Here is a 19,559-nt window from a genome sequence, read left to right as displayed (position 1 = left end):
GTAAAATCCAACTCCTCGTAGGCTACGTACTGTGCAATATATCGAAAAATGGACCAAAATATTATGTTTTTTTATGTTAGTGAGTGCTCACCCTAAAGTCTATTCTAGCATAATAAAATCATTCGTGTATTCGATGATAAAGTTAAATTGATTAACCCCATGCACTTAAAGACCCGGCAGTTTAAAAAGCTATGTGACTGTGAGGACATGAATGCGCCACAGAAATACCTTCTTTTGCACACAGAAGTAAGGTGGCTCTCACGAGAAAAAAACATTAAACAGATAGTGTTTAAATTGCGTGAATCACTGCTAAGATTTTCATTAGAGAAACATTTAGACCTTGCTAACAAATTTATAGACGAAAACTAGGTTGTAAAACTTGCCTACTTGTGTGACATATTTCACTTGCGTGTTATATTGCTAGAGTTCAAGCACTATTTTCGTAAAGACCGTGGGACTGCAAATAAATGGAATCGTAATATGTAATCCATTTGTTTTCAAAACAGGTGAATCGACCTTAGTACCGGTAGTGCGACAAGAGTACCTGCAATTGCTGGACTTTGTAAATAATGGCTGCTTAAAATGAATTTTTCATGCAACTACTTTACCAATGTTTGGATGAAGGTCTTACCAGAATACCCTGACCATGCCATAAAAGCGTTACAGCTTTTTGATGCCATTTCCGACATCTTACTTGTGTGAATCTGGATTTTCTGCGATGACAGCACAAAAGACAAAACCACAAAACAGAAAGAAACTGAGGGACATATTGCGGGTTTCATTAAGTTAAATAATAATAATTCCTATAGATTGCGTAAAACAAGCTCAAGAGTTCTTATTGCTAAAAGTTGCACTAAATTTACTTTACTGAACATTTGTTTTTTTAAGGCCGGTCGGCGGCCAAATTTGAGTTTTAAACCGGTCCGCAGTGCAAAATAGGTTGCCGACCCCTGTTCTACTACACTTTAATTTGGAAAATAATTACCCTTTGACAGAATGATTTTAGAAGTATTTTGTTAAACTTTGTGGAAATTTTCGGTTTACGAAAGCAAAGTTTAAAGAGGGTGTCCCCTGGGTTAGCTTATTGTTAAGGAAGGGGCTGGAGACGATGTGCGGCGGCCAGGCGGCTTTCTTCCTCAAACGAGAGCACCTTTAAGAGTTAGTTTATTTTGCCAGAACTTGCGGCTTGTTCCGTTTCACGAATGAAGGCATTCAAAAGAAATAATGTTTATTTCGGCAAATAGCAATTAGTCTAATTAATAGCACTTTGGCTAGGTAAAAAAAGATACTCTCGAAAAAATGCATTCATATAATAAAAATATAAAAAAAATCAGTTTTGGCAAGCCTTTGGCCTCGTGATCATTTCTAAATTGTAAACTATGATGTGACAGTCTGCCACGTACATTGCATTTTGATAGTCGAAAACAGCTATCACAGCGATCAAAGAAAAGTTACGTTTTACTTGCCCCCCCCCCTGGAATTTCAAAATGTGATTATTAGAATTATTTGTAAGTGTAATATGTATTACTTATGAAGGTTAAAAATAATATACACTATCCATTGCCCCCAGTGGCGTATCCAGTGGGGGCGGGAGTTCTTACCACCCTTTTTGTAAGTGATATTATCGTTTGTGGTTCGTTTTTGTCATGGTTTAACAAACTGTTCGAAGCGGCGTGCTTTTTAAGTAATTGGGTCACGCGTCTTATTCTAATGCGAATCCAAAATCGAGCGCAAAACGCTGTTTTTCGTCTTTAGTTTGATCGACCGTAAACCCTGGATAGTTTTTCTCTTTCGTTATTTGTTTAGGTCAGTAGTTCTCAACCCTTTTTCTTTCGTGGCCCATTTACGTCGCAAAAAAATTCTGTGGCTCAATAGAATTTTTATGAAAGAAAAAACTTTAAAATAGGTTTAGAACAAAACACTGCAGAACATATTTCAAAACAGATTATTTAATCAACCGTGCATTAGTGAGTAACTTGCGGCTGAACAATAAATTTACATTCCTTTTTAATTTCTCCCAAACTATTATTCCTTTAAAATGAAATATAATGACACAAATGAAACTAAATCTAGCTTTTTAAATTGGTTTGTGGCCCACCTTAAATGTTCTTATGGCCCCCACTGGTTGAGAAGCGCTGGTTTAGGTTGACTGATTAGCAAGTGTGTATTCGACAATTGACAACGCTAAGTCAAACCTTATTTCTTTTTTTCTCGCTAAAAAACGTCAAGTTATACGCAGTATGTTTCTCGCTGTTCGGTCTCTGCGCTAATATCCGGTGTTGGTGTAACATCGACATTTGTTTAAATGAAGCAGATTCTTTAAAGGAGGTATAATGGTGACTGTCGTGCGCGTTTAAGTATAAATTTTTAAGTAATGATAGTTAACGCAAAATTATGCTCTTTAAGCATACTTTAAGACCACGTGCTAAGTGTGCAATGAACACGACTTATTTCCCCTCAACCACAGCTTGTAATTTAGCTGACTTGGCACACAGCTCGGTGCAGATGTTGCGCCAATCGTGGCATAATAACACCCGGTAAAAACGATCTTCGTTTAGTATTGCGCGTGGTGAAAGGCTTGCTTCTAATTCAGCGCTAGTTCCGTTCATGGAACTGGAAAACTGCGCTGCTGATAGTTAAATTATGTATGATTCTACCACAATTAAACACACATATTTTAAGGTCTTGGTTTGTTTTTTTGCCTGAAGTTAACGATTGCAGACTGTGGTTTCGCTTTTGCTGGACGTATTTGACTGTTTCTGTTTTTTTTCTATCACGTCTTGCAATCACCATTCTATGACGTCATACTGTCACTAACATCAGGCGGAAAAATAGGGGAATGCCCTAAGTTGAAAATTCAGGACACCTTTTTTGATTTTCTGGTTACGTTCCTGATTGCCCCCCCCTGGAAAATTTTCTGCGGGCGCCCCTGCTTCTAAGCCATGACTTTAGCTGATTTCTGATAAAGGAAATGATGTACTCTTAGCGAATTGCTTCATTTATGCGTATACACTTCACACAAATCGCGGGAGTTCATTAAACAGATGCAAACGGAAAAAAGAAACATCTGATAATTTTTTTTTATTAATTAACAATAACGAATCACGGCATGTTACGGTTATAGCAGTATAGCCTAGATAGGTCATTGTATAAGGCGGAAATTTGACGATTTTTACTTAAGTGGCTATTTAAATAAGTTTATTACCGTACTGTTAAAGTAGCGATTTAGATAAATTACGGATTCGGTTTGTATAGGAAATTGCTTCAGTTTTTGTGTTTCCTACATCGATTTCGTTTTCTACACTCGAAGTACGTGTGCGTGCAAACGTCGATAAGAGGAACTGAAGGATTGCTTGACAATGCTGCTCTTAAAATCGATGCACCAAACCGCCTTGATCCCGAATTTACCAGGAGGCTTGCTTGAGCAAAACATATATAGGCTTTTACCCAGGATTCCAAAAATCGAAATTCAGTTATCGAACTGAATTACACTCTTTTAGACACAAGAAACCAAATATATGGAATCATGGAATCCAATATAGCTAATAGCCTAGCCCAGTGTTTCTTAACCTTTCTTACTTCAAGGCGCATCTAGAGGCATTTTAAAACGTGACGGAGCACCTCGATCAGATTAGACGAATAGAATCAACCAGATAAGACGAATAGAAAAGTAAAACAATATATGTATTTTATATAGTAAAATATGTTTTTTTGCTCGCGACGCACCTGGCAACCTTCCATGGCGCAACAGTTAGAAAGCACTGGCCTAGCTGAACAAAACATAAATGTTTTTTGTTTTGTTGTGTATATGCTTTTACATATCTCCTTCTTTTCGGCCATGAATTTTGGGGGACGTTTCAAACACTCGATATCCTATCCCGTAATTAAAGTAAACAATGACACACAGTAACATTTATTGTCAGCATAAAACAGTCGACATACTAAAACAGGTGAGATTTAACTGTCAGAACACAAAAAGCTTTCGACAAAGTTTTAAAGGAATATTTATGTGCAGGGGCACCGATTTGTTTCAAGTAGTTATAACTTAAAAAAAATCCCTGAATTGCGACAGTAAGCATGTCTTTTCCATAATACATCCTTACATACAGCAAAAGAATGTACTTGACGCTATTAGAGAAGAAATTGCAAAACGACGAGCACTGCATCCAAAATTCAATAACCTCGGGCAACCGCAAAGTAGGTCTAAGCGCAAAGCAAAACAAAAAATAAGAAAACTTGCCGCCAAAAACGCAACAACTCGCTTGCTGTTTGAAGAAGTGACATAGAAAAACACAAGGAACAATGCAGAACCCAGCAACAGCCAAGTCGTCCACAGGAGCCCATTCCTAGGGCGAGGCTTTAAGGCTCCTGTTTCATTAGCGGCTGCTACTTTCGGCTTCCATAGCTCCTTGTACCAGTACAAAAACAGAAACAGCGCAAAACACAAGACACATTTGATTTCAATACGTTTCAGAAGTTAAAGGAAGTTATGGGTCGGGGAAGGTTTCGACGCCTATACAGAGCAAACCAAGAAACAAAGCTTTGGCATAATTTAATAACTTGTACAGTTGTGAAGTCATATGTAAAATCTTGTGTTTTGCGCCTTTTCCGCGAAAACGCAAACAAGCTTGGCTGGAATTCGCCGACTGACTGGAGCATCAGAAGGCGAACTTAGCCTCACCCGCCGGCTCTGTGCCTCGGCTCCTGTGCCTTCATGTTGCGGGGGTAGGAGGGAGCGGCCACTACGATAGTTGGCTTCTCCTCGTAGGGTGGCGGAAGGCTGGTACGCGTTGGTTGGACATCTGCGAAAAATCACAGGAGTTATTTTACAAAAAAATATCAACATTAAGACTGTTTTGACGAGTAGGAATATCGATACCCGATATTTTGGACAAGAAGTATCGCGATGCGACCCGATACTAAATAACGCCATGCTATAATAGGCAAGACGTTCTAGGGCAGTGGTTCTCAAACTGGGGTCCGCGAGACAATTTTCTGGGACCGAAAAGCACCTAACGAAAACTCAACACGACGCTCCTGAAGAAGAACATTTTTTGTGCAATAAAATTTTCAGTCAACTTACTTCACCAAACGAAGTTGATTATTATTATAGTTGTTTATTCAGGTTATTGCACGCTTTAAGTTGAATTGTCCATGGTGACGTCATAGTGTTGCGTAGCGCTCATGAGAATTACGTTTTTACAGCTTGCTGCGCAGGCAATGTGGACTATACGGTCATGGTTTTAAAACTGTTCGTAATTGCTTCACTCAAATAAAGCGATTCGTTAGAGGTTTACATAGCCGAGCTGATAGCAAAGAAGCAAGTGTATCAGTCCCATTAATACCTTTAAAAACTACGTGCTATTTTGTGTATTTTTAAGGGACCGTGAGCAATTAAAATTACTGGGGGAACGCTGCGAATTTGTTTTTAAAAAGTTTGGGAACCACTGTTCTAGGGGATTTTTATTGTAAATTATAAAGACAAAACTTGCTTGAACTTTAAGAAGTTTACCCACATCCAGTTATTAGGGTATTTATTTTTTTATAAATTTACCCTTCAGGGTAGAGATCTTTGCGTTTGATCGCAAACCATGGCTGACAAGCCAAAATCAATTTGGCATCGGATCGGCACCGATACCACCCTAGTATCGTGCGACTATCGATACTATTATATCAGACATCCCTATTGGCAAGTCACAAATCTAATTACAAAATTGCATTTAGGATAACCGTCGCAATATAACTTTGCTTAGAGTGGTGCTTTTAATAGATTTATATTTAGAGTATTGTTGGTGAATTATATTGAAACTTTTAATGTTCTACGTTTTCCACATTCTTAATTAACATCGCTTTGAAACTTATTGTTGGCCTCTATACTTTTCTGCGATAAATATTGTACTAACTTACTAAGTACAACACTTAGAAAACCGAAAGTCGGTTTGCTTTGGTGTTATATAAAAAGTATATTTTATTCCTATGGGCATCATCAGTATCTTATTCACATAGAATTATTCTATCTATTTGTTCTTATTTTATATATATTTTTTTGAATAAGATACTGCTGATGATCATAGGAGTGAAATATATTTATCGTATAGCATCAAACCAAACTAATTTTCAGTTTTTAGGCTTTGTACTTTATTGGTTTGGTCTTTATTATTTTTTTTTATTAAATGTGCAACCAAATTGTTTGATTTTTCCATTTTGATTTGGGCAGATTTTGTTTTCGAAATAAACTCGAACTTGCTTTAATGTAGGCATCCATTTAAAAAAATTGGTATTAGTAGTTTGTATCGACCTTGTTTTTATTTCCATACATGTGAACAAAAGTCGTAACAACAATTCTAGTTTAATACCCAGCTACAGCTTAACCAACTGCAGCTTATGATTTAAAGAGAAATTTACCAAGTGAAGTCATTGAACGCAGACTGTATTTATATAACAGACTGTATTTATATAGCTGGATGTATAACGCGTCACACCAAATGTCGACGTTGCGCAGCTGCTGGTATACAATTGCGGTTGTTTTTAAATCGTTGAATAGCGGATGAATCAACGAATTTTAAGCAGCCAAACGCCACCCAGTTTCGATGTGACATAGCAAATCTCGCAATATGAGGAGTCACGATTTAAAAATGGTATTTTTCTTCGAATTTTATTAAGGCTTGATGAGATTTAATTTTGACTTGCGTTAATCAAAGTAATTTTCGCGAACGTGCGCACGGATATCTATCATAAAAAACTCTTGACATGCTTTAGAGGACGAAATTTAGCGATGGGGTACTACCAATGCGTAATCGCACGTCCAACGGACCCAGCGTAATAATATATATTGCTGTACATTAGTGAAGTTGCGCGCGAGAAATCAAACGTCACAAACAAGAACAGAAAACGCGCCAATATAAAATTAAATAAATTAACTAATGCTGACGGTAAAGAACAGAGTTGTTTATACGTATTATACGTATAAGATTGTTTCGTTCGACCGATGCGATGACGTTTAAAAGGCAAATATATTAGATTTACTTTTTCAACTGGTTTTTGTTACCAGTGTGTCAATAGAAAACGCCTGTTAAACAGCAACTTACTTTTCGTTTGGTTATCCTTCTTTTCTCCGACGCAACAGATAGCCTTCCACATCGCCTCACAGGCTGGAACAAAAGTGATTGGTTACTACTTATTATTCGTAGAAAAATAACGTCTTTAAAATTCTACGGGCAAAAAGTAAAATCCCGCTTTGTCGAAGTTTAATTTACATTTAGGAAAATCAGTTATTTCGAAAAAGTTAAAAATAAAATTTCCACAATTTATGTTTAAACTGGTATAGTTAAATTCTGGTACTCCCTTGTTACACAATGCTTTATTCCATATAGCCCAAAGAAAATAACGTAATATTTGGCAAATGAAATACTTGATATTGCATTTCATGTGCTGGCCTTATGCACGAGTCAAATTGCCGGACTCAAAAATATAAAACCAGAGGTGCGTAAGCGGCAACCAATAAGACGCGCGTAAACTTGGTGACGGGTCACACTATGACCTGAAGCTGTGATTGAAAATTACTATTACTGTGTTTTGCTAACATGTTTGAAATGTAGACGTCATTCTGCGCGTGTTAAACAACTTGGTAAATCGTGTTAGCCTCATACAGGACTAATACAAGTGTTAAGCGAACCTTAATTGCCATATTACGTTATCTGCTTTACTGATATGCTAAAACAGGCGACGTAGGCTAATTTCGGACTTTTCAACTTTACTTTAAAATTGTTGCTATTATTTTTGGCAAAAGGTCTACTACTGCTTGTTGTGAAGGGCAATGCAGATCAAATTACTTTATGGTATTTGTAATGATACCGATTTGGTAAAAACAACTCTATCACAAAATGTTCGCTTTTAGCGATTAAATATAATATTTTAAATTATTTTAAAATTGCCTCATTGACGGCCAATTAACCGTTATAGGGAGTTATACCCGCATATTAACAACCACTGCTGTAATTGATCAAATAAACTAATGCTTCTTTGCCCTTTTTTTGTAAAGGATATTACATCAATAGGCTATGAACAGTAAGCTTGTAGTTCTGTCAAGACCAGGCCTGCACAACATGCGGCCAATTTTTCAATGCGGTCCATAACATGATAGCTTTTTTTATTTTGTAGATGACGTCGAATTTTGATATGTGTTAGGTTATGTATTGCATGAGCTTAACAAAATAAGGTTCCTTTCTTTCTAATGTTAACACTATGCAGTTGTTTTTGGTGTTTACCTTACAATACAAATGATGCTTGTAAATGGCCCGCGATAAATAGTTTTTCTTGATGTGCCGTGTCATGCCAGCCCTTGTTAAGAGGCGTTTTAGTAAAGTTATAGTAAATTAATCAATAACAATAGAATCTTATGGTTTACCGGATATCAGCAGTCAGCACATGTAGTTTCGATCCTTTTCGCCTTTCCTCTCAGTAAAAATATGTTTAGTTATTTACAGCGTTTAAAGTAAATCTACAAAAAAGACATTTCGACGTATTAACATACAATTTTCAATGTGCACTTCAGTGCAAACCAAACTTGTACTTAGGACTTTCGGATGTTTGCCTTTCAAATGGACGGAGGCGCCAACACAAGTCGTAGCTCTTGTTCCAGTCTAATACCTTTGTCGATCTAGTTGTGAGGCTAACTATACAGTGCAGGAACTACAATGACAACGCACAATCCACCTACGACCTATATGTCATAACTTATTAACGCACAAACAGTCGACGCAGTAATAACGTGTGCTAATAGGTTGGTAATGGTATCGCATCGAACTGTTTGCAGAGCAGCTCACATGATGACTAACATGTCGGGCATGGCTGAACTGTTGCACTGTCGAGTGCACGTTCGTTCTCGCTCAGGTCATGGATACTGCAACTTGCGTTACATTGCGGCTCGTGTGGAAACTGCACAAGCAAATCCGATTCTCTGATAGAATCAAAACCGATCAAAATCTGCCGAAAGTCACCATGACAAGCAAAAAGTCGTTCAGACATTCTGCCGAACTTAAGGCGCTTTTGCCACGCGTTCGGCGGACAACCGTAGCCAGCTTAATCGCAAGTTGAGTGCCAATTGTTGTGTTAAGTCGTCCAACGCACTAGGGCTTTACATAAACCGTGAAATGGTGTCGACTTAAGTGACCTGCTGGCAAAAAATCCTAGTCCATACGGCCGACTGTGCGACAAACTTTAATTTGCTACTTTCTAAAGTGCTGCCTGTACTGACTACTCTTCCAAATATTAACGAAAGCTTTACATTATTCGTCGATTGCGCCTCTGCACTATGTTTATGGTCGACACATAGCGTCAGTTCAAACAGCAACAATGCCACAAAGGCCCTTCCAAGCAACGGATAAAAAACGCACTGTCATGCCTTTCTTTTATTGTCGGAAAGAGCTGTACTGCGCCTGCCTCACTCGCCTTTGCGAAACTACTGCCCGGCACAATCTATGAAGGAAATGCTTGCGGCGCGCGTGGAATGGTAGGTGGCCAGTTAATGTTTAACACCCATTATTGAACTGTCGCAATCGCAAAGCACTTTGTGTTTACGCCTACTCCAAATCTGTTTGAGTCAGAAAAAGTGAATTAAGCTTACACTTGTACGTATAAACTAAAAAGCCTACATTCACTGATAACGTTTCAAGTGTAAGACATGGCGTAAAACATTTCGTTAAATCAAATTTCTGCCTAATGTTACTTCGAAACGGTTGCTGTTTAATTTGTATTGAAATACATAAGACACCGGAAATTCGATATGGGCGAAGCAAGGGAAGTAGAGCCTCCGGCTTTGTAAATCGATCGCTTTCGACGTATGACTGTGTGTGTGTGGTTGGGTCATAAAAGGCTCACCGAGTAAAAAGGCACGGATGTTCGCCTAACTGAACATGAACGGCTTTTGATCCCGGATACCTGTATTTCTTTGAATGTAAACGGGACCAAGGGTGTGTCAGCGTGTTGTTCGAAAAACGCCATTTTCTTTAAAGATTAACGTAACGTGTAAAAATTACGAGACAATATATTTTAATGGGTGGAATATATTTTTTCTCGTTCTTTATTAGGATGCATTTTAGTTCGTTTTATTGATCTAGGATTTAAAATTAGGATTCATTTTGGTTCGTTTATAAATCTAGGATTTAAAATTAGGACACATTTATTTCGTTTTTGTTGATTTAGGAGGCCAAAAACAAAACAACGAATAAAAGCCACATGGCGGTACACTTTAGAATGAAGCCCACAGCACTACATAAATACAAATTGTTGTACACCATGCACCTTGGATTGAGCTGCACATGAACCCCTAATTGACAAGCATTGTCCTAAAAACACACATTTGCTTAAAAACTATAGCGCCGGGCAAACAAATATTTCGAAAAAATATTGCCTTTTTAATTTGAATTAGAGATCTTTTTCATAAAACGTCGACACGCACGTTACCTCTCAAGTCTGGTTCATTGTTTCGTTAAAAAATATAGATCTTATGTCATTATAAAAAAATATATATATATTTTGTCATTATAAAAACACTATCTGCTAGTTTATGCTTCATTCGCCAATTTAAAGGAAATCGCCATGAGTAAACGTTTCAAAATCTGCGTTTAACGTAAAATAGAGAACCAAAGGCGAATGTATTGCTGATAGTGACGATCATCCATTAAATAGCAGATTTTGAGAACGAAAATAATGGCGATCATCCATTAAATAGCAAATGATGTGTTGAACATTGCCAAGTACTGGAAATTTAAGCATCAGGCTTTTAAATTAAAAATCAAGCTTTAGACCCTGTTTAAAAAGTATATATGTCCATTCATTATTCTTTAAATATAAAGCATTGTTTAAAATATAAAGCATTTTGTTTTAAATATAAAGCATTAGTTTTAAAGTGATTTTCAACTTTTTATGTTTTACTACCGTTATTTATATCCGCACATCGCTAAAAAACATTTGTTGTATTTGTCTGCCGTTTTTTAAAAAAAATAGAATATTTCTAGGTTAGCGCAATCAACGCTAAACGCTTTGCTTTTTAACAGACACCTGACGACGATTGCGTTGTGCAATAGGTATATAATACGTTATAACTCCAGACTCTCCGAAATCTGTTAAGGGTTTAAAAAAAGTTAGAACGCAATGATTTTAACTTGTGGTACACGTACCACCGTAGTGTATAGGCCTATGCCGTTTAAACGACACGCGAGCAACTTTCAGGTTTTATGCGAAAGAAAATTATGAAATATTTATTGCGTTCCCACATTAGATCGACCTAAAATCGAAGTCTACAGCCAGTGCTGGGAGCATATGGTTGTAAGTATTTTTTCGCCCTTAACAAAGCAGTTTGGGCAAAATTTATTTCAGGATCGCAGGTAAACGTACGCGTGCAGCGACAAGCAAAAAATCGTTTTCGTTCATGTCGAAATCAGATAACTCTATGGACCCCTAGATAGGGCTGTCAAACTCTTACTGTGGTTTGCATTAAATGAAATTTGAGAACGTCAGCAGGCCGAATAAATTCATAAGTAGAAGCAAACACTGTTTTATATTAAACTATATTTATTGTAATATAGGTTGCCTATAACTTACACCAGGGGTCGGCAACCTTTTTCTAGCCGCGGGCCAAAACCAAACTCAGAAAGGTCTTTGCGGGCCGCACAAAGTGTATACTAAGAATTGTGTTATTAAAATGTTATAAATGTGAATCAGGCGGGCCTCGGATCGTTTTTGCACTTAAAAACGTGTTTAATTACATTTAAGGAGGCAGTAAAGTGTTGACGCAAAGCGCGAAAAAAAGCGTTTGTTTGGTTTAAAATTAGAGTTCACACGTCGTCATCCGTGCAACGAATGAAAAGTGTAATAAAACTGCTTTGATGGAACTCTATAACATTTAAAGGTAATTTATAGCTCAGTGTTTGTTAAACTTTTTAAGTCAATGCACCTGGCGAGCGAAGCGAGCGCGATTTTTTTTTGTATCCGGGCATTTCTTTTAAATTTCTCGCAAGTTTTTTATTACATTGCCGAAAATAAAAAATAAATAAAATGGTATATGTCCAATATTTTGGAATAATAACGTTTTCCGTTTTTTCGCGACGCACTTGGCAACCTTCCACAGCGCAACGGTAATAAAGAGCTAATAGTTTAGAAGACAGCGTCAAAACGTAAACAAACCGGCGCAGAATGGTCATTTGCGCGAAGCACTTACGTAGTTAAAATAGTCAAAAAGTATGTGAAATGGACTCGTTTCAATTTATCAAGGAGGCGGCGGTCCGAATGAATTTTTTTCACACGCGGGCCGTAGGTTGCCGACCCCTGATTTACACTGTAGATATGTATAATAACTACATCCATTGTGACGTACCAGTGCATGACAATTGAAGGTGTGATCGACGGTTGTGCTACTACTGATCATAAATCCTACAAAACAATTTTTTTGAGGGTTGGGTATGGTCCCTGTGGCCCCCCTGGCTACGCCTATGGCCGGTAACTGTTAAGATTTACGATGGTGAGTCGAAAATAATATTGCGATCTTGGGTCGGCCGCTTCAAATCATTCATGCATAAATGGGGCCTTGTTTCTTCTGCGGCGTGCGAATGTGGCGCGGAGGAACACACCGCTAACCACATCATTTCGGAATGCCCTATTTACCGACCTTCCAACGGAATAAACGGTCTGATTATTCTGGACTGCGATACTAAATACTAAATGTGTTTAAATTCATAAAAGTGATACAAATGTAATGTTTAGCCACAAAAACCAAATTTGTATGATTAACGGAAACTTAAAATCTTGCATTCACATTAGTTGTTAGCCCATTTTAACATATGGTTAACGTATTCATTGTAATACTAGCAGATGGTAAACGAAATTACATCAGCCGCTAAAGGCGTTGTGTTAAATTTTCGTTTTACATAGAAAGCCTAAGGTTTACTTTTGGAAATCGTAGGTATAAATTATTTCTGTCATATTCGCTTGTTAAGAAAAATTACTTCAACACGAATTTGACCGCAAGTGAAAATTTTTTAATCGCATCAGTGCATTAATATGACGTAATTAATCCGTTATGCACTGCATGGCTGTTGCTTTTACGTCTGAATTGAAAGCTTTGATAATGAGTGTTTACTAATTTGTTCTGCAACGTAGTAAATCTGTAATTTTAAACTTCATTTAAAGGTTGTTTTTCGTTTGACGACTTTAGCGAACAATATGGAAAACAATAAGGACAATCAGCAAAACGAAGACGAGCCGTTTGAAACACTTGAAGGATTGGGTGATGTTCCAAGCGATTCGGACAGCGACATGTACGATGATGACGATGGAAGCGGGCACTCTGAGGAAGAATGGACACCAGAACAAGAAGGTAGCTTAATTTACAAACATATATTTAGTTTTACGTGCTGTGTTTGTGTATCTCTAAAGACTCTAAAACAGTGCTTTCCTAAACCTTTTTTAAGTTTCGTTCACCCCTAGCATCTATCTCCAGATTTCATTTATCCTTGTTTCATGATATGATAAAACTATCTCACCTATCTATAACAGCACAAAATGACTTACATTGTTTCGATTTTTGTTAAAATCAACTCAAGCTAAGTTTTACCACTGCAAATTCACAATTTCTCTAGTCCAGACCTGATTGCATTCCACTGCCTTCCTGCCGGAGATCTTTGGCGTGGAATGCTAGCCAAAAACCACGCCAGTGACGTCATTTGGCATGGAATAAAGATTTTGGCGTGGAATAACTAGTGAATTTACCAAAACTAATTGTCATGTTTGGCGTATATTGTCCTATTTTGGTGTAGGATTTTAACCGAAAAAAATTTTGGCGTAAATCTTTGGCGGCCACAAATTATAGAATGCAGTCAGGAGTCCAGAAATATAAAGCTACAAAAGCACAACAATTTTGTACTTAGACACTCAGTGCAAACCAACTTCACTATTACAAAAAGACCAAAAAAAAACAGGTTCGTAGTCAATTTACTGCAAAGCTATCATCCATTTCTAACGGTTCACCCCTGCAAAAATTGTTTCACCTTGGGGTGAACCATTCACCTGTTTAAGAAACACTGCTCCAAAACACCAAAAAAAGAGACAGTAGTAAACTTGCTCAATTCCCTGCAACTTGTTTTTTTTAATTAATCTCTGTTTTGGTGTTACATTTTGAAAAAATAAATGATTCTGCTCAAATACAGGTACTTGTAACCTGTCTAAAATATATATATTATTGGCGCTGGTCTTGAATCCTACCACAGCATTCAAACAGTTATTAAATCAACCAACATTATTTTGATTTGGGTTGGGTCAAGTAATATTATTTAATAATAATGCTTAAACAACCCTAACCCAAGTAATATGCGTTGTGGTAGGATTCAAAATCAGCGCCAGATATTTTAGTGTGCTGTTTTGTTAGAATGATTGGTTCAATCATTTATTCTGAGGCAAAAGCTAAATAACTTTACCTGTTTTTATAATTTGTTTTTTTATTGATAGAGAAATAAATATTTAAAATATAGTTTCCTCAAAATATTTCACTTAACAGCAATGCACCAGGGACAGCTCAAACAAACTACACAAATAAGGAACTATTTAAGAGAAAAAAACGATGACTGGGAGGTCCCAAAAACAGTCACGATTCTGGATGGGCCAACTGGAGAGAAGATATATCTCGTTGGAACAGCACACTTTAGTACTGAGAGCTGTGAAGATGTGGCAAAGGTCAGAAAAAAATATTGTTTAAAACATTCGTTGGTCAAAAAGCAGCTTCAGAAGGGCTAGATCTCGGTTGTTAACACTCATACGTGTGTACATATGTTTCATTGTATTGTTTAAAACATGTTTGAACTTATACCTGTAATTAGTTAATTTTTTTCATTTACTGCCATGGATGTAATAGGAACCACCAAGTAATTAATAGCATCATTAGGTAATATACAAAAGTGTTGTCATAATATGATGTTGTACTAAGACTGATTAGGCCAGTGCTTCTCAACCTTTTTCGAGGCATCCCAAATATTAAGCGTAAGTATGACGACTAAGTTTTGACCCATTTGTTTTTTCTTGTAAGCGTACTGAAAACTAGCCTCTTGTAAGCAAACAAAAATAGGCATTAAAGCACAAAGAATTTTGAATTTTAATAATTATGTTAAAGACATTATATATTTGTATTGCTTCCTTAATTTTTTTAGTTGAGAAATCTTGTTCAGAACCAATCTCAATTAGTATAAACATGCGAAATACCGCAGTCAGTGACCCAACCAAATCAAACAGCGATCCCCATTTTGGGCCGAGACCCATAGGTTGAGAAGCACTGGATTAGGCAAACAGATATCAGCCTTTTTGAAGGCATTCAGAATATTATTAAGATTTGTTAGACATTTTACGTAAAAAAAGTTTGTTTTCTATTAATGACTTTATTTTCTTAGGTTATATCAATGGTGCAGCCTGATGCTGTTGTGATTGAACTATGCTCGTCACGGATTCAAGTACTAAGTATGGATGAGGACCAATTGGCCAACATGAGCGATGGGGGAAAGATGGAAAGACTAAGGAAGTGTGTTCAACAGGTATAATTTGATAGAATAGCATAAGTTTCATGAATTAAAATGCAATAGGTGGAATTTCATGGTAATGCGTTTTCACAATGAGTAATGTAATTAAATGTCCAAATTTGCCTTTCAGAAAGGATTTCTTTCTGGTCTTGTTTTATACATGATGCTACAGATGTCTTCGCATATTACAAAACAACTTGACATGGCACCTGGCAGTGAGTTTAGAACAGCTTTAAAAGAAATGAAAAAGTAAGAAAAAATATGTAAAAAGGTCATCCTAAGAAGCCAATATTATCACCACTTTCATTCTTGCTCATGACCAATATTGCATTTTTCACCAGGGTACCTGGTTGTAGACTTTATTTAGGTGATCGGCCTATAGAAATTACACTGCAAAGAATGTTGTCTGCACTTTCCATATGGCAGAAACTACGATTTGGTCTAATGATGCTGCAAGAGTTAAAACCTATCAGGTAAAAGTAATACATCTGCATAAAAAAAAGCAATAAATTGATTTGTCAGCAGTTAACAATTACTTTAATATAAATGCGAAAGGCAATGCGCTTTTAAATCCACAACAGAATGAGCTTGTGAAACCCACAACTCCATTGGTGGCTCAAGTTAAATTTCAATAAAATTAATTTTTAGGGACTTAATTAAAGTATTTTAAGTTTGTGTGTATAACATTGTTTTCAACAAGAATTTAATTACTGTAGTCCAGAAGAAGTTGAAAAAATGAAAGAGAGGGACATATTTGAACAACTCCTGGATGAAATGGTAGAAGAGTTTCCCCATGTGGCTAAAGCTCTTGTAAATGAGCGGGACATTTATCTTACTGGCTACCTGCAAAAAGTAATGAAAATGCCTGTCGTCTTGCCTAACGATGGTAAGATATTGAAAATCTACATCTATTAACAAGCAAACAAATCTGTTTTTTTGTTTTTAAAATATTTAGCTTGGTGTGTTTATTTGTACCTTTTATAAAATCTTTTTAAATTCCCACTTTAAAAACTAGAAGATTTACATTTTTGTTTTACCTTTTTTTTAATTAAAAATTCAATATGCTTTATGCTGTTATTTGTAGAAGCACAACCTCCTGTCATTGTTGGGGTGGTGGGAATCGGTCACACAACGGGAATAAAAGCCCATTTTGACAAAGAAATAACTGATGATCAGATGAAAGAAATTTGCATGTAAGTTAAACTACAATGTAAAAAAATCCTGTGTAAGATTAAAATATAAAAACCTTTGACCACTAACTGGTATTTAATTCTTCTTTAGAATTCCCCCACCTTCAAGAGTAAAACAGTTTGGGAAATACTTCTTTAAAGGGTCGCTTGTGGCGGCAGCTATTTATTTCCTGTACAGCGTTGCCTGCTGGACTGGTATCCATGAGCGTCTAACTTTTTGGACGCCCGTAAAATAACGCCATTCACTATGCTTTTTTAATACTGCGGTGTTGCACTTGTTGGAAACAGTTTTTTCGGGATTTGTTTATGAGAATTGTGTATGTTTTTTATTTCTATCTGTTTATCTGCTGGGCGTATTGTTCTGCCTAGTTTTGGGAAGGTACAATGGGTCAACTGGAGATATTCATTATAAGTTTTAATCGGTTTTGTTTGATTATTTACTTTTATATGTATGCTGGTTGAAAATTAGGTGTGTTGACATAATGTGAGTCTCCAACGAAAAATGCATTATATAACCAACCTGGTTATAAGGTCGCATTTTCCCAAATATCCACTTAGGAAAAGTTTTGTTTAACACACTGTTTCCAAACAGAAAATATTTTTTTTATGCTAAAGTGTCGACCTATTCGCTTTTATTTCGCTTTGTTTTGCTTCTGTTCCATTTGTCTGAAGCTTTCGCTATTTTTAGAAGTGCAAAGAATTCGGACTGTGTTGTGTCCAATTGACAGAAATAAAGAAGGTTTTTAACCAAACAGAACGTTTTTAGTTGTGTACATCGAGCGTAGTAAGAAATCTCTGATTATTACATGCATCTGTGGTTTATATTTGTAACCATTGGGTTAAGTGGGAGTATGTAAATATTTGTTCCCACTTTAAATCTTTTAAAAAGCCTAATTAAACTCCCGAGTTGAAGACATTGCGCTTGTTTAAACGTAAGAAAAAAAGGAGACTAATCAGTAGGGCCTTTTTTATTGTGACCTAAAAAAAATGTTTTGACTTTATTTTTATCAAATTTTGACTTTACCTAACGAAATTGCTTATTCACAGTTCTTCCTTCAATTGATATCAGTTACCCAAACATAATATTTTGTCGATTTCAGACCCAAACGTAATATTTTGTCGAAAAGTCCAGGTGTTTTATGGATTATAAAAAGTGCATCGTGTTTTTTGGCGATAGATTTGGGTAGCTTATGTTATTTTGTCCTTGTGGTTGTGGAAAGGCCACTTTGCCTCGATTTTCTCCGCATGGTAACTAATATACAGCAAATTAAACAGGGAAGAAGTAAAGTAACCCCCTTTAGGTGGCTGTAAAGAAATCACCACAGAAAAGCTTGCTTAGGTATTTTGTATTACAGAATATCAGTGGGCTATTCCTAAAATCCAAACTACTGATCTTCGAAAAGACCACGTTTATGAAGAGAAAGTGTTTCATAAGAATTATTTAAATACGTAACAAGGAATAAAAAATTTGCGATAAAAAGTTATTGCTGATCCAAGTGGGCATTCTAACATATTTCCTGCTTTTATGGGTTAATATGGTTTAATCAATGATACTATAGTATTATAGTATCATTGGTTTAATTGTGTCGCAGTTCCTGATTTACAGTGCTTCCACGACGATTTTTACAAAAAATTACGCTCAAGAAAGACAAAAACTTTGTCAAAAGCCATAATTTGACAAATTTTGACTTTATTGAAAACTTTGACCTTATTGAAAATTTTGACTTTATTTTGACCTATAAACTTCTTAGAAACAGACCCCTAGGTACTGAAAAAACTTTATTCTGTGATTCGTGGACATACGAGGTCCTTAATTTTGAAAAAAATTTGACTTTATCGACTTTTGCGGGCTCTATTAATCAGTCGTCCCCTCGGTTTTAGTCGAATTTAAAGATTAGGAACTAGTCAATAAAAGTTTTAGTGTGAAACAAGCGTTTTCCGCGCTTTTGCAGCGTTGTTCCAATGACAAATACACAAAATGTTTAAACAACTGAGCACGTTAACATTTTTTTTTAAGTTTATTTAACTAAAGGATTAAAATACTTTGCCAGAACCCAGTCGAGTCTTCATAGGTAAACTTTAATCTTACCTTTTAAGGTGTGCTACAGGACAATCAGCAGACAACATTTATTCTGCATCCTACATAAATAAATTCATTTTCTAAACGTAAATTATATCTGCACAATGCTGGCATCCAGTGTTACGTCACATAAGGTGCGAAACAATGGGGTTAGGCAAATTAAAAGTTTTTCGGAGTTTTATTAGTTTTGCTTCAAGATTCTTGTTGTACTATAGTTATATTTAAGGAAAAAGCAGAAACAAAAATTCTGTTTCTTTGTACGTTCGTTTCAAATACACACGTTTACGTCTGAACGTGAACCAAACAAGTTTCTGGAATTGAAGAAATGTAGTAGGCACCATAGGCACAGCTCCGCAGTCTGTGGAAGAATTCCGAAAAGATTTGGTGTTTAACATGACGATGATATTAGTTGTAATTATGATCTTGATCTCCGTTTTTATAACAGGAGGGGTAGCAGCAAACAGGTAGGTCAAAGCATACTTTTGAAATGTTTTGTTTATAACCGTGCTGGTCACTTGCGTCAAACTTTTGGCGTATGCTGATCAGAGTATTTCAGGCTGATAAATAGCAATGAGGCCAATGTTGTATATTTTGGGCCGCTATGATAGTGAAGTTTGTTTTAAAATTATTTTCTAAATTACCACTTTTCACGATTGAAGGTAACAAGACCTGATTGACCTCCACGAAGATCAAAAATATTAGAAAGTGTGGATAGCCTCTGTACTCCTG

General features: G+C 36.4%; 1 protein-coding gene and 1 long non-coding RNA gene across 2 annotated transcripts; one reads left to right on the top strand and one right to left on the bottom strand.

Annotated features, from left to right (window-relative positions):
- Window positions 1-3,897: 3,897 nt before the first annotated feature.
- Window positions 3,898-8,502, bottom strand: LOC146163652 (uncharacterized). Its single transcript, XR_014494555.1, has 3 exons — window positions 8,408-8,502; window positions 7,089-7,151; window positions 3,898-4,802 (listed from the first exon to the last, which is right to left on the bottom strand). It is a non-coding gene; the product is annotated as an uncharacterized LOC146163652 (long non-coding RNA).
- A 4,508-nt stretch (window positions 8,503-13,010) lies between these two features.
- Window positions 13,011-17,507, top strand: LOC146163651 (traB domain-containing protein-like). Its single transcript, XM_083382146.1, has 8 exons — window positions 13,011-13,375; window positions 14,552-14,727; window positions 15,435-15,575; window positions 15,691-15,809; window positions 15,902-16,033; window positions 16,277-16,446; window positions 16,645-16,753; window positions 16,842-17,507. Exons 1-8 carry the CDS (start codon window positions 13,222-13,224, stop codon window positions 16,984-16,986), a joined length of 1,146 nt encoding a protein of 381 aa, XP_083238272.1. The 5' UTR covers window positions 13,011-13,221; the 3' UTR covers window positions 16,987-17,507.
- The last annotated feature ends 2,052 nt before the right edge of the window (window positions 17,508-19,559 follow it).

Source organism: Ascidiella aspersa, chromosome 2 (genome assembly GCF_963924565.1).
Source record: "Ascidiella aspersa chromosome 2, kaAscAspe10.2, whole genome shotgun sequence".
In the NCBI taxonomy this organism is placed as follows: domain Eukaryota; kingdom Metazoa; phylum Chordata; class Ascidiacea; order Phlebobranchia; family Ascidiidae; genus Ascidiella; species Ascidiella aspersa.
Note: the sequence above shows the minus strand (reverse complement) of the source record. Positions and strands in the feature narration are given on the sequence as shown.

What these genes read in the sequence shown, in the direction of transcription:
- LOC146163651 (XM_083382146.1), top strand. Translation starts at nt 13,222, where the DNA reads ATGGAAAACAATAAGGACAATCAGCAAAACGAAGACGAGCCGTTTGAA. An exon ending in GCTGTGAAGATGTGGCAAAG is followed by an intron (nt 14,728 to 15,434) that starts GTCAGAAAAAAA and finishes TTATTTTCTTAG; the next exon opens with GTTATATCAATGGTGCAGCC. An exon ending in TAAGGAAGTGTGTTCAACAG is followed by an intron (nt 15,576 to 15,690) that starts GTATAATTTGAT and finishes TTTGCCTTTCAG; the next exon opens with AAAGGATTTCTTTCTGGTCT.